The sequence below is a fragment of the Gracilinanus agilis genome, chromosome 6 (assembly GCF_016433145.1).
Source record: "Gracilinanus agilis isolate LMUSP501 chromosome 6, AgileGrace, whole genome shotgun sequence".
NCBI lineage: Eukaryota > Metazoa > Chordata > Mammalia > Didelphimorphia > Didelphidae > Gracilinanus > Gracilinanus agilis.
The window spans coordinates 32,906,054-32,921,744 of record NC_058135.1 but is presented as its reverse complement, the minus strand read 5'-3'; the positions used below and the strand labels follow the sequence as shown (position 1 = coordinate 32,921,744).

At 36.4% G+C, this 15,691-nt stretch overlaps 1 protein-coding gene across 1 annotated transcript in view; it reads left to right on the top strand.

Annotated features, from left to right (window-relative positions):
* MOB1B (MOB kinase activator 1B) overlaps positions 1-15,691 on the top strand; it is a 93,968-nt gene that overhangs the window by 65,604 nt on the left and 12,673 nt on the right. Inside the window, exon 4 of the mRNA XM_044681371.1 lies at positions 13,193-13,326. Coding sequence (XP_044537306.1) covers positions 13,193-13,326 — 134 coding nt within the window. The remainder of the gene's footprint in view (positions 1-13,192; positions 13,327-15,691) is intronic.

The window sequence follows — 15,691 nt, the reverse complement described above, 5'->3', positions numbered from 1 at the left end:
TGACTAAAGGAGCAGCTATGTGAGTGCAGAGGAGTCAGATGTGAGCCATATTTGAAGGATAAATTTAGTTAACTGTTTGGGTGTGTCAGGAGCAAGGGAGTGAGGAAGAGAGGATGCTGAGGTTCAGAAGCTGAGCTGCTGGAAGTATGATGGTGCCTTTGATGCAAATAAGGAAGAGGGAGAGGGAAGATGCTGAATTGAAGATTCAAGACATCCAATTTGAGGGGGCAGCTGGGTAGCTAAGTGGAGTGAGAGTCAGGCCTAGAGACAGGAGGTCCTAGGTTCAAACGCGGCCTCAGCCACTTCCCAGCTGTGTGTCCCTGGGCAAGTCACTTGACCCCCATTGCCCACCCTTACCAGTCTTCCACCTATGAGACAATACACCGAAGTACAAGGGTTTTAAAAAAAAAGACATCCAATTTGGAATGGACAATGGACAATTAATTAGGAACTCAGACCTGAAGCTCAAGGGAGAGAATGGGAGGGTGGATGTGTAGCCGTAAGTCATCCATGTAGAGATGAGACCCATGGAGGCTGAGGAAGTCACTGAGAGAGAGCACTGCTAGAAAGAGTAGAAGTGACCTTGGGCAGAATCTTGGGGGATACCCACAATTAGAAGCATAATATGGCTGAGGAGCCTGAGAAAGAGCAGTAGTCAGGTGGGAGACAAATCAGAAGAAAATTATTTCATTAAAATCTCAGGAGGAAAAGGGGGATCACCAGGATCAGATGTTGCAGAGAGATTTGCTAATTAAGACATTGTGGTAAAACTTTGAAGAGAACAATTAGGTAAAAGCCAGATCACAATGGGTTGATGAGCAAGTGAAAAGAGAAGTAAAGGTATAGTAAATGTTGACTTTTTTTCCAGGAGTTTGGCTGAGAAGGCAAGAAAGATGGGACAGTAGTTTGAACTGTTTTTTTTACAGGGTCTATTGAGGGCTTTATTTATTGTTTTATTTATTTATTATCTTATTTATATAAATGTATTGTTTAATTTATTTTTAATTTTTAAAATTTATTTTATTTTATATTTATGTATCTTTTATGAAAAATATTTATGTTGGCATCTAGTCTTAAAGTAATGGAGAAAATATTTTAATGCCAATTAAATTTAAAAGTGTGTTGTGTGCATCTTTTTTCTTTGTCTCTGAATTCTGGTGGTTAAACATTTACCACTACACACCTGCTTAAGGACAGCTGGAGATGCAGTGCAGTTCAGAGAGGGCTAACATTTAAAAGGGAGTGTGAGAGAGAGCTATAGGATCAAGAGGAGTTTGTTTAGAGTGTAAGAGAAATTCCAAAAGGCACAGGGGAAGCCAAAGTGGACAGGATTAGAGTGGGACACAAGTGATGAATCAGCAAGCATTTAAGTGACTACTGTGTATTAAACACTAGGGACACTTTTATTTCTTTCTAAGGAAAGGGGAAGGTTGAGGTCCCCCACATATATATATATATATATATATATATACACATATATATATATATAGTTTTACTATTCCTTCCTGAAGCTCATTTAAAACTCTCTTTTAAAAATATGGAGGCTATACCATTTGGGATAAGAACTCACTGTTTAACAAAAGCTTTTGGGAAAACTGGAAAACATTATGGCAGAAACTAGGTATAGATCAGTATACCTACACCCTATACCAAGGTACAGTCAAAATGGGTATATGATTTAGACGTAAATGGTGATACCATAAGTAAATTGGGGGAACATAGAATAACTTACCTCTCAGATCTATGGAAAAGGGAAGAATTTATGACCAAACGAGAGAGAATTATAAGATATAAAGTGAATAATTTTGACTATATTAAAAAGGGTTTGTACAAACAGAACCAGTGTAACCAAGATTAGAAGGGAAACAACAAACTAGGAAAAAAATTTTACAACAAATTTCTCTGATAAAGATCTCATTTCTCAAATATATAAAGAACTAGGTCAAATTTATAAGGATCCAAGGCATTCCCCAATTGGCAAATGATCAAAGGATATGAGCAAGCCATTTTCAGATGAAGAAATCAAAGCTATCATTAATCATATGAAAAAATGTTCTAAATCTGTCTTGATTAGAGAAATGCAAATTAAAACAATTCTGAAGTACCACTTCACACCTATTAGATTGGCCATTATGACAGTATAGTGATAAATATTGGAGATGTGGCAAAATTGGGACATTAATACATTAGATCATATAATTTCAGAAAACTCACATGGAAAATTGTTTCATGTAATTGGTAAAATAAAGCATCTTTACAAAAAGGAAAAGAAAAAAGGGGAAAGGCTTGACTTATGGATCCTGCCATAACTCATAGGGCTTGGGGATTTCTCTTTTGAAATGGAAAGTAGAGGCATTTTCTAAGCCACACAAGAAAATCAGTCATGTTGCATTTTAATTTTGCATTCTTTTTTTGCCTTGATTCAGCTGATTTTATTTACCAGATTTGGACTTAATGAAGACCATAATTCCTACTGCAAAACTATATCTTCTAAATAAGCTAATCAACGTACATAGGAATATTTTTGCAGTGTCTTGGATCATTCATTACTTTGTCAGTTATTATTTTGTAGTTAAGTAGCTGTCTTTGGCCAGACTTCCAACCTCCAGGCAAAACTTAAGTGCTACCCTTTATGACAGTTCTGAGAATGGGATGAGCTGGAGATGTCTGAGCTCCAAGGCAGGAAGTGTTAAATTAGCCTGTTGTATAAGAAGATCTGTGGGTCATTCTGGCTATTAGAAAGTTAGAATCTCATTTCATTCTCTACAGTTCTCTGAGTATCAGTCTAGTAGAAGAGAAAAGACTAATTTGATGGAGTATTCATGGGGTGTGGTGCCATTGCTGGCATAGTGACCTCAGAATCAGGTCTTTGGTAGGAAATGACACTCTGCTAAATCCATTTGGGGGGGCAGCGATTGCTTCATATAGCACTATATATATATATTTTTTTTTTATTTTGGATATGAAACCTTAGGACTTAGAGGAAGTCTATATAAGTAGACCACTGGTAGGCCAGAGAAAAATTTCATTTTATGGGGTTAGAACAAGATTTTTCATTCTAATTAAATTATGGAATACTTTGTGACTTGAAATATATGAATGTGATTCATGATTTTTCCCCCCAGGAGATTTGCAGAAATATTTCAGACAATCAGGAAAACCTGAGAGTAAAATAGAATCTATTGCAGGTTATTTTAATGTTCTCTCAATGCAGTGTACTCCTTGAGGGTTCAGGGGCTGTTTCATAGTTATCTTTTTGTTCTGTGGGCCTCTTGAAGTACTTTGCATTGTGCTTAAATAAATGTTGGATTGAGTCAGATACTCTGCTTCCTGAAAATACATGAGGTTAATTAGCCCAGATACTTTTGGCTAGTGTTAATCTTTTTGCTTAAATAATAGTGGGATTCCTTTGGATTCTTTAAAAGAAGTCAACAAAATATTTATGTGTTTCAAAATTTCCCTGCTTCTTCCTCTTTTCATTACTCCTTTTTAGTCCTCACATATGAATTATATTGTAGTAAGCTCTTCTGTCTTTTTTGTAGTATACCAGGTATAGATGGGGAACTATGAGGGTTGGTAATGGTACTAGAGAATTAGCATATTGTCCTTGATGTTGAGGGAAAATGGGAGAGAAGAGTCTTAACTTGTGTTGTGAGGAAGATTGTTATTTAGTTATTATGTAGGAGACTTAGCAGGAAGGGCTGGAGAATTCCACATGGAATGGGGAAGCAGGAAGTGGTTTGCTCTCTCTCTGAGGACTCCATGGTGGTTGGGACAAGCTGTAACTGACCCTGGGAGACCTTAGAGCTAGTGGAGTTGCACCCTGATTCCCTGGGATCTTGGAGAGTGGTGAAGATTGAAAGCAGAGGACATCAATCCTGCAAGACAGCACCGAGTAGGGAAGTGGCCTATGATCTGGTGGATGGCTTGCAGACTTCAATCCCTACCTGGCTACATCAGTTCTGGAGGATTTGGTTCCTGGCATCCTGTAACATCCCTGGAAGAGCTGTGAGATCCCAAGTTCAAGCCCTCTTCCCCAGGTCCTTAGCCAAGCTGTCAAAGCCTGGCAGAAGCCAGGTTGGCTAGGGATCTTACTTTTTTTGACTCCAGTCCTGGGTTGTTAGCCATAGTTCACCTAACCCCCTTTCCAATCCTCTCATATTATTATTAAACTGATTCCCTGTGTGTTTTTAGTAATTTTAGATCCTCATTGTGTATATGTATTAATCTGTATTTATTCCAGGCTGGGTGGGGCTGAGTGACAGTTGGTCAGGCTTAAATGTCATTTCAGTCAGTGGTCTTTCCCTTGTAGTTAAATCTGGTTCCCAGACTTATAAAGTCTCACGCATTCTCCCTTCCTGTCTCCTATACACCCCAGTGAGCCTACAAGTAATATTTAAGGCACCTTCCCTGGTTTTCCCCATTATACTTGAAATTGTGAGACATGAGACATGTTCAAATCTCTGCCAATAGTATACTTCCTGTGTTGTCTTGGGCAAGTTGTTTAAAATCTATATCTCAATTTAATTATTTGCAAAATGAGGCATGACTCCTGAGGTGTCTTCCAGCTCTGCACCTTTGCTCCTTAATGATCTATAAAAATACCTTTTCTAGTATTGACTGACTCAGTCTCCTGATTATATGAAGATTCTGGAATTGTTTACTAGGCATTTTGTTCCAGTTTTATAGAACCACTTCATGAAGATAAGATATGATTTATTTTATCAATTGCTTTTGCTTTATAGAGCCAGGATATTTCGCTTCCCACTTTAAACTTTTTTTTTATCAAAGATGTCTGGGTGGACATGGAAACCTTAGTTTTAGGACATCTAAAATCCATGCCTTCCAAGACTTCTTGAACCAGGTTAGGTCATTTTTGGCAGCTTCTTTAAGTTACTTTGCCTTCTCAGTAGGATTACTAAGCTATTTCTCTTTCCTCATATCTTCTTTGGTCTCATGTTCTATGCTTTCTCAACTCTGCATGATAAAGAGCAGAAAAATGCAGTGATCATTCTAAATTTAGATGTTTTAATAATTCAAAATTTAAATTTTTGTTATCAGGCAAAGAGGTTGTTGGCTTGGATAATACTTCATTTAGGTGTAGTCTTTTGAAAAGTTCTTTTAATAGCAGATTGCCTAGAGAGAGAGAGTAATTGCCAATTGACTCTTATCTTGAGAACAAGACCATTTTGTATGAGATATTGGGTGGGTCAGCTTTCTAATATTAGTCTTATCAGCACTGTTTGTGGATGTTTGAGTCTTCTTCAGTTTATCTTTGAAAACACATCTGCTTTCCATTTAAATAACATATTAGAGTTTTTTTGGTCATGCATTTTGAAAATTAAAAAAAGCATCTGCTGCTTCAAGAGAATTAGACTCCCAAGAACCTCATTTAATTGGGAAGTCATGTTTTTATGCCTGTTCATGTGTGTGTGCACATGAACATATATATGGGTTATTTTTATCTTCTTCTCCTCCTCCTTTCATTGGTAATCCCTTCTAAAGTATTTTCACAACAGAGGTACTTTTCCCTTCTTCTGTTAGATTGACCTTAAATGCTAGAAGGAACTTGGTTTTTGACTTTTCCATCTAGCTTGGTACTGTAATATTTAAAATTATGAGTCTGGTTGTAGCTTAATAACTTTATTAAATCAAAAGTAGTAGTAGTAGTAGTAGTAGTAGTAGTAGTAGTAGTAGTAGTACTAGTAGTAGTACTAGTAGTACTAGTAGTACTAGTAGTACTAGTAGTAGTAGTAGTAGTAGTAGTAGTAGTAGTAGTAGTAGTAGTAGTAGTAGTAGTAGTAGTAGTAGTAGTAGTAAAGAGAGGAAAAAGTAGGAGAGAGGTACTTAACCTTTCTAATCTATTGTTGCTATTTTGGGCCTCTAGCTATACTCCACCAGGGGGTCCACTCTGCTTCATCACATGCAAGACCTCTACTTCCTCCTGGTCTGAACTTTTAAGCTCTTTTCTCCACCTACTAACTCTTACATGTCACATCTCAGGAACCAATCATAGTTTCTTAATTTGCCTGGTCCACCCAGAGGGGCCAGTGCCTGTGGAATCATTGTTTCCTGTCTCTAGTTCTTTAACTTCCTTTTTCTGAGGCTTGTCTATACTTGAATTTACTCAGTGATATATGACCTCCAGTTCACTGAGAGACAACATCAAAAAAAAAGCAACACTGGAAAGAGAGAAATTCACTTCTGACAGTACATATGATTTGCTGTTAAGTTACTACTCTGCGAGCTTAAATGATCAAAACCAGTGGATAGATATTAATTACTTAGCATCAACACCTACTAAAAGAGAATAAATGACATCTCAAGACTCTTTAAGCCAATATTATTTAACACAGCATCAGATAAAGAATGGAGGGCATGCTTTTATAAAGCATCACTTCCCTAGCCTATGAGATGAGTAGAAGACCAATAGTCTATTGTTACTAGGACAATGCAGATACTTTTCAAAATGGAAGAATAAGAGGAAACAGAATAGCTTAACTCCCTTACAATAATTCCCCAAGGATTTCTTTTTAAAAGCACTATGTGAAGAATCAAGAAATCCAAGGAAAAATAAAATAAGTGGATTTTGCTAGTCCAGGGCTATATAATGGCACAGCCAAATGCCTGCAACCACTAAGGGAGGGGCATAGCCAGAAAAGTCTGGCCCAGGAACACAATACCAGGAAATTTTCCAGTATAAGGACTTTCTCAGAGCCAGAGAAGCCTAGTGCCTGATGCTGTATGATGGGGGCAGAGAGAAAGGAACCTGGAAGCTATAGAAGCATAGAGCCTGTAGCTGTGTCACCTTGGCAGTGATCTGATCATGCCTTGGATCAAACTATCCCAAGTAGGACTCTCCCCCCCTCCCCCGATAATCAATCAGTGTCAGCTTAGTCAGTGCTGAAGTCCTTGAAGAACACAGTGCTCATTATCCAGACCCCCAGGTAACATAGATCAGTACCAAACATAGAAAGTCCTATTGTTTATTCCAGAAGCCCAGAGCCTGGCTTTTACACAAAGTTCTAATTCAGGATGTAAGGTTGGGAAAAATGAGTAGCAATCATAAGAAGATATTATTGAACCAGGAACATGTAAGACACAAACCCAGAAAAGACTTAATTCCACTATATATATATATATATATATATATATATATATATATATATATATGCAGACCTTCAAAGAAAAATCCGATTTGCCATGAACTCTACTGGAATTTCTGAAAGAAATGAAGTAAAAGCTAAAAGAATGTTCATTTGAATGAAATGACCACTATAGAGGAAAGAAAGAAAATGGAATTAAGAGCTTGAAAAGAAAAGAATTGGAAGGAAAATACATACTTGGTCCTGGAGGAGGTGAAAGACCTTCTTACTCAAGTTAATCAACATCTTGAAAATGAGATTATATTAGAAAGATCAGGGACTATGAGACATGAATAAGAAAGAGATACTAGAACAAAATCAAGACTAAAAGATCAGAAAAGGTAAGCTATGTTTTATTGAAAATAGTGATCTGGAAAGCAGGATCTAAGACTCATCAAAAACCTTAGATCAAGGATGAAAACTGTCCAGACTTTATTAGAACCTGGAGGCATAGTGAAAATAGACTCTACCAAGCTTTTCCTAAAAGAAACCATGAAAAGAAAATTAACAGAAAAATAACAAAATCAAAATCCAGAGTTTCCATCTCAAAAGAAAAAAATGCTATGCTACAAGCTACTAAAAAGAGAGAAATACCTAAGCAGCCACAATCAGAACAGATAAGTCCTGAGAGCTGCCATTACAAAGGGGAGGTAAAAGACAAAGGCTTATAATCAAGATAATCTACCTAGTAAAGCTGAGAATAATTTCCCAGGGAAGCAAATGGAAAAATATTTAATAAAATAGAAGACTTATAAGTATTCCCTAATGAAGATACCAGAATCAAGTAGATACTTTGAAATGCAAGCACAGGAGTCAAGGAAAATGGAAAAGTAAATATATTTTGAGCAGTTCAAAGGAGCTCTACTCTATATTGTTTTAGGAGTAGAAGAAACAAATATTCTTTTGGAATTCTAATATCTTTTAGAGGCATGAAAGGATTAAAAAAAGAGAAGGCCTGGGAGCAGTTATGAAACATTTTGATGATGGAGAAAAAAGGGAAGGGAAAAGGAATACATTAGAGAAGAAAGAGGGAGGAAGGGGATGGAATTTACTCTCTTGCATAATCAGGAGTTTGGTGTAGAAATGCATTAAACTCAGAGAGAATCAAATGGAAATGAAGAGGGGAAGGAGGAGAGATTCAGAAATGGTTAATCTTAAGCAAAACAAACTCCACCTTTGGCCAGTTGAGCATTAAGGGAAAGAAAGAAAGAAAAGGAGAGAAAGAATTTGCAGTCAGGCACTGGATAAGAAGTGAAGGCTAACCCAAGCACAATGCCTCAAAAATAGATCACCCATGCCCTGTGTCTCAACACCCATTTCTTCTTTATAACAGTGGGATTAGGAGAAAAAAGAATAAAGGGATTGGATGGAAAGAAATAATAATGATAATATTAGCTAATATTAATTAGAAAACATTTAAAAGTTTTCAGAATGCTTAAGAATATTATATCATTTTATACTTACAATAACCTCTGGAGAAAGATACTATTTTTGTTTTTCAGGTGAACTATTAAGTGTCTGAGGAAAGCCTTGAATGTGGGCCTTCCTGATTTCAGGTCCAGCACTTAATATTCACTGTACCACCTCAATGAACTCACCCATAAAAAGGAGGGTAGCAGAATGTGTTAGGAGTCCAACAAAATGTTATATCACCTGAAACATTTAAAGCAGATTAAGACAAAATTAAAAAAGAAAGTGAGAACAAAATCTATTACACTTCAGGTAAATGCAGAAAAGTAGGGATAGTAATTGTGCTCTAACAAAACTATGATAATAATAGACTTGAGTGAAAGAGATAGATATAAGGAAAACTACATTATGCTTATAAAGGCACCATATACAATATTAGTGCTTAATATTAATATCAATTAATAGTCACAAAATAGCAGTGTCTGAATATTTAAAGGAATGATTAATTGATTTACAGGAAGAAATGGATATCAAAACAACAATATATTCTTCTCAGGCCTAGACATGCATTATGTTATAGGTGGTATGGTGATACTGGATAGGGCCTGATGGTACGAGGACTTGAGCTGAGTGAAGGTGGGAAGCCTAGGTGAACACCAGGTCCCACAAAGTATTTGAAGCTCAGCTAAACACCCAACTCCCACCTAACAGTGCCCAGAAATAAGTGATCAAGTGAGAAGCTGTGAATTGGATCACTCAGCTTCTCTGACTGCTTATCCTAGGTTTAGATTGATGGATAAAGCTATAGATTAATGGATAACGCTGATGACTGCGATTTGACTTTGCTTGAGCAATCCCTTCCCTCAGACCAAAGGAGAAGATTATTGATCCTTAGGACAATAATGACTTTTACCTAAGTAGACTTTCAAGGTTTAATTTTAACCACTCAGGGAAAGGAACAGGGTTGAAGGAAAGAGGTGTTGGGAAAACTTCAATAAGCTACTAATGATCAGGTTTGTCAATCAAGGGCAATCAGGTCGAGACTGTCTGCTGGAGAGATTGCCCTCTCTGTGGCACTCTGGCTAGGCTAGGCACCTTTGTCCTTAACTAGACTGACTGAGTCTTGATGTTGTTCTTCGTTGATGTTCAGTGATTGAGGATGTATTGGACAGGATGCAGATGACCTAAGTAGGTTGGTTTGGCCTACCCATCCAACCACCAGGTTCCTTCTCAGGAATGAGAGAGGTTTTGTTCCAGTTTCTCTCTTTTGTAGTCCTGCCAGTAACTGCTTTTTGCCCCTGGCTCATGGCATCTGGGTTGCTTCTAAATTCTAAAACTGTTGGGTGTCACTCATCCTGGTCTCCATTTTGCATAGCAAAATGGTATTACAAATTACCAAAACCAAGAGATAAGTTTAAGATCTGAATAGAATTTTAGAATAGTTAATAACTATGATAGCTCTCTGGCAGTTATAGAATGGGAACATAAAGGAATAAAAATGAATTTTATAAAAACTGATCATGTATTAGGCCCATCCACAAGAATTTAAAAAATAAATGTAAAAAAACAGGAATATAAAGCACGGTGCAATAAAAATTGTTCAATAAGAGGCATTTGAAGAAAGAGTTAAAGATTAATTGGAGACTAAATAATTTAACCCTAAAGAATTTGTGGATTCAAGAACTTGGTTGAGAAACAATAGAAAATTTCATCAAAATGGCAACTTACTAAAACTTTGACAATGTAACCAAAATGGTCTGTAGAGGAAAATTTATATCTAAAAAGTTTCATCAACAAAAAGATCATTGAATTGGTCATGCAATAGTCTAGGTATGAGATGATGGCAGGGTCAGAGTGGAGAAGATAAAATCAACAAATCTTAGAAAACAAAATAAAAACAATCAGAATCATCAATAAATTCAGAAAAAGATTTTGACAGATGCACTTGTTTCTGTTAAAAAATACATAAAACCAAAATGCATATTCTTTTTCCTTAATATGGTAAATAATATCCTTCAAAAACTAAAATCCAGCATCATATGTAATGGAGATAAACTAGGAGACTTGGCAAAATGATAAGGAAAAAAATTGAGGGAATAAACATAATCAAAGAATATTATACATATGAAGAGTTACAGAACAAATGCAGAACCAGAGAACAGTAAAGAAATACAACTTCTAAAAATCTTAAGAATATCCATTAGTCAGGACTAACTTTGATTCCAAGGACTGATAATGAAGTGCTTACACATCTCCTGCAAGAAAGATGATGTCCAAGGTGTAGAAAGAAGCAGACATTTTTGATATGGCTAATGTGTAGATTTGTTTTGGGCAGGTCTAAGTTAAAAATTAATTTTTAAAGTAAGATAATAATTAGTAGGAATAAAGGATCAGATCTAGACAAAAATGAGGGAGTCTGATCAGACATAAATATAGCAGAAAAAGACCTGAAAGTTATAATGAATTGTAAAATACATATAAAAACATGAGAATTATACCAGATAGCATTTTATATATAACTTTACAATCTGTGAAGCACTTCCTTCACATATATTATCTTAATTGAACCCAGCAACAACTCCAGGAGCTATGTGCTGTTATTTCCCCCATTTTACAGATAAAGAAATTGAAGCTGACAGCAGTTAAGTGACTTGCCCAGGCTTATACAGTTAGTATCTGAGACCAGATTTTAGCTCAGGTCTTTTTGCCTTCAGGCTTAGTGCTCTCTGCATTGTGGTGCTCTCATTGATATAATCTTATTTAAAAAAAACACATTTGGAGTAAAGTGTGCATAAACTAGGAAATATTTCTTTTGCTGTTATCGTCTTTGGTCTCTTTTAAAAGGGATGTGGAAAAATGGAGAGGCCCAAAGTCAGATAGGCTTTTCACATGAAAAGGGCACTGATTCTGAATGAAGGATTGATTTTAAGTGCATAGGACAAACAATGCCCTCAGAGGATTAAAACATTCTTCTACCACTTAGAATTGGGGATAGCTTTTGAACTTGGGAAGTACCTTAAAAGTCATCTTATTCTACATATGAGGAACTTTCATTAACATGGTAATCATTTTCTGGTAAGCTTTGTCTATTCTCTTATATCTTCTGCTCCTTATTAAGCCATTAGACAGGTCATTTTAATTAGGTAATACCTGTATTAATTCTTCTTCCTCAAACTTGCTTCAGACAGAGTCATTTTATACTTTGGATTCAAGGGAAGGGGGTAAGAACTAAAAATGAACTTGATAGATCTTCAGGTTGTAATTTACCAGCAATTCTTGTGTTATTCACCTCAAACTTATGAAAATGGAATGGTGTATTTGAAGATTGCAAGAATCTCCTTTGGGAGAATAAGATGGATACTTGGATTAATTCCCTAACCAATTCATCTTTTTTTTTCTTTTTTTAAACATTTATTAATATTCATTTTTAACATGGTTACATGATTCATGCTCCTACTTTCCCCTTCACCCCCCGCACTCCTCCCACCCATGGCCGATGCACATTTCCACTGGTTTTAACATGTGCCATTGATCAAGACCTATTTCCAAATTGTTGTTAGTTGCATTGGTGTGGTAGTTTCGAGTCTACATCCCCAATCATGTCCACCTCAACCCATGCATTCAAGCAGTTGTTTTCCTTCTGTGTTTCCTCTCCTGCAGTCCTTCCTCTGAATGTGGGTAGCATTCTTTACCATAAATCCCTCAGAGCTGTCCTTTGTCATTGCATTGCTGCTGGTACAGAAGTCCATTACATTCTATTTTACCATAGTATATCAGTCTCTGTGGACAGTGTTCTTCTGGCTCTGCTCCTTTCGTTCTGCATCAATTCCTGGAGGTCTTTCCAATTCACCTGGAATTCCTCCAGTTTATTATTCCTTTGAGCAACCAATTTATCTTTAATTTCAAGTAGATGGTAGACAATATTATCTATGGAAAATGATATCCCGTTGGTTTCATTGCTTTCATTTCTTTGAGCTTTCATTTCTTCCTTAGGGAAACATCTGAATTTTTAAATGTCATGTTTTAAAGCAAGAATTCTTAAAAGTTATCCACTTCTTTGCAGTTAACTGTGTAGCTAGTACTGATTTATTTTTGGAGACATGTATAACTTTAAATCAGAGATTTTCAGAAGAGTTCATTGAAACATTTTCCTCATCTGTACCCCACATTACCCTCTAAGAGCCCTAAACCCAGCAACACATACTTTAAAACTGATGAAAAAGACCTAACTTATGTGTTAGGAATTCTTTTCAATTTAGTAAAACAACTACTGACTTAGGATGAAATTTAATGTGGAACTGGGAAGTAAATAATTCATTCTACTCTGACATTTATATAATTGTTCCACCCAAAGGTTTTGAATGAAAGGGAGTCAAGTGGAAATAGCAAGTAGGGGATGGGCAATCCTTGTCTTGAAAAGAGAAGATTAGCATGATGGCAGCTGCCCAATAATAATAGTTGATCATAAAACCCAAAGTTAAATATAATATGAAGATGACAACATTGCAGTCCTTATAAATTTTTTCTTTTAAGATTATTTGGGGAAGAAATGGATTACTTTTAAAGCAAGTGTGTGTGTATGTATGTATATATATATATATAAAAATATAAGAATTTTTATGTCTTTTCTAATTCAGATATGAATATCACTGGGCAGATGGAACCAACATAAAGAAGCCTATTAAGTGCTCTGCACCAAAGTATATTGATTACCTGATGACCTGGGTCCAGGACCAGTTGGATGATGAGACGTTATTTCCTTCCAAAATAGGTAAAATCACTTGTAGAGTCTTAATACAGAAACGTCATTTGAGATTCTTTATGCTTATGAAACAGTGCACTTGCTCTCTCTCTTTGTCTCTGTCTCTCTCTGTCTCTCCTTGCTTTGCTTCTCTTTTGCCTTTTGTGAGGTGGTTTGCTTGCATTAGTATGAGTAGGTAACTGCAAAGAAATTATTTTACCTACTTCCTAACCTGTGAGGTAGGTTTATACAACTAATATGTTTTTAAGAAAAAGTTGGTTGATGGTTGTTTTAGTTTGGACCTCAGATTTCATTGAGGTATAGAATTCTCAATTTTTCTGATGAAGATTGGGAAATAAGCTGTAATTTAATTTTATATTGTTGTTTAGAGCACCAAGAGCTAGGTAACAACCAGCCACAGTGTGTCGGAGGCCAAGCTTGAACCCAAATCTTCCTGACTCTAGTGCTATCAAGATATATTCTGCTTACCTCTAAGTTTTTATATTACAAAATGTTTACATGTGTTTCTTGTTTTTTTTTTTTAAAAACCTGTACCTTCCATCTTGGGAGTCAATACTATGTATTGGCTCCAAGGCAGAAGAGTGGTAAGGGTAGGCAATGGGGGTCAAGTGACTTGCCCAGGGTCACACAGCTGGGAAGTGTCTCAGACCAGATTTGAACCTAGGACCTCCCATCTCTAGGCCTGGTTCTCAATTCACTGAGCTACCCAGCTGCCCCCCAAGTGTTTCTTGTTAAATTAGATTAAAGAATAAATTAACTTCCTATCTTCCTCATTAATATTATAATTTTATTTTCTTAAATGGTATTCTAGATTGAAAATTTTCATGAATTTGTTTTCTAGTTAAAGGCAGCTTTTTATATGTTAGAAATAACCATTATCATAAGAATAGTAGATATTTTTAAATGTAATATGCTGCTCAGGAAGCTGATTCGTTTTTTAAAAACAACAACAAAAAAGACTTGTTCATAGTCAAACAATTGCTATTATTAACTTATTTTCATGACACTTATTGACTCCTGATAACTCTTTGTGGGAAGGTGTTCGATGCTTAAATCTATGAAGTCTATTTTATATCACTATGCTTTTGAATCTATATATGTAACCTGTAATATTTCCAGTCTCTGAGATATTTAGAGAGAAAGTTGTAAGCTCTTTGTAGTGATTTTGTACTCTTACCTACTTTAATTACCATGTAATTTGCTAACCCATAAAAGACTTGGGTTCTTGATAACTTTTGTATCAAGTTCTGGAAAGGCCACAAGGGTTTATATTTTTCTGATTTAATAGTTAATGTTCATTATAAATGTGCTATAAAATGTAAAGAATTAATTAGTTGAGTAGGAATCACATTTAATTCTTGAACAGATTTAATCATAGAAAATTAAAAAGTTAGCTGGTAGAAAAGAGAGGTGTAATTTACAAATAGAAGGAAAGAGTGACAACTTTAAACATAATAGAATATTTTCCTGTAATCAGTACATTTTTGGTGTTCAGTAAATGCTAGTATTAAAAGGTAATAGTGGATTGGAGTCCCAATGACAGAACTAAAGCAGTGAGGAACTTGCCTGAGTTCTACCAAATTCCTTCCAGTCAAATTTAGAATAAAGTTTCAAAACAGAGAACCCATAAAAGGAAGTAGTGAAATAATTTTTCATCCCTAGACAACTAAGAAGGTCAGCAGGAAAGGTTTTTTTCATTGGGGTGAGAGTAGAGGGCAGTCCAGCTTAGGTTGAATCCAGCAAGCCAGCAGCAAGGACCCTGTGCCCAGATATAAGTCTCTTTGCAGCTACCAATGGCTCGAGAAGCATGCCTTGGAAGTGACTGAATAGGTAGTGGACCTTCTGGAGCTGTTAGCCCATTGGTGGTAAAAAGGTTGGTCTACTGGTCAGAAGGTGATTACAGAGCACCCTTTGCTGGTACTGGATACAGAATTCTGGTGCATTGACCATAAGAGGTTCTTGGTTGTAGTCCCAGGGTAAAAGAGGAACACCAGTATAATAAATAAAGCCTGTATCCATTAGGTGAGTGTAGACTGTGGTCACAGTTCCAGGGTGGAAAAGAGGGTCACTCACTCTAGAACACAGGTCAAAAGAGTAGTAAATATAACTTTCCTTAGATCATATCACTTTAGAACAACGGTTGGCAACCTTTTTGGTTGTGAGAGCCAGAAACATGCCTGAGGAAGGAGGAGGTTGGAGGCGGAAGGCTCTGGAATATGGGGCGGGGGCTGAAGGGCCCCCTGGGGCACATCCTGGGGCTCTGCCCGGACTGGCTGGTCGGGAGGTGGAGCCAGATATGGCTCGAGAGCCATATGTTGTCGACCCCCGCTTTAGAAGAACTTAAAACTTAAACACCCCTCCCCTCATCTCCCTA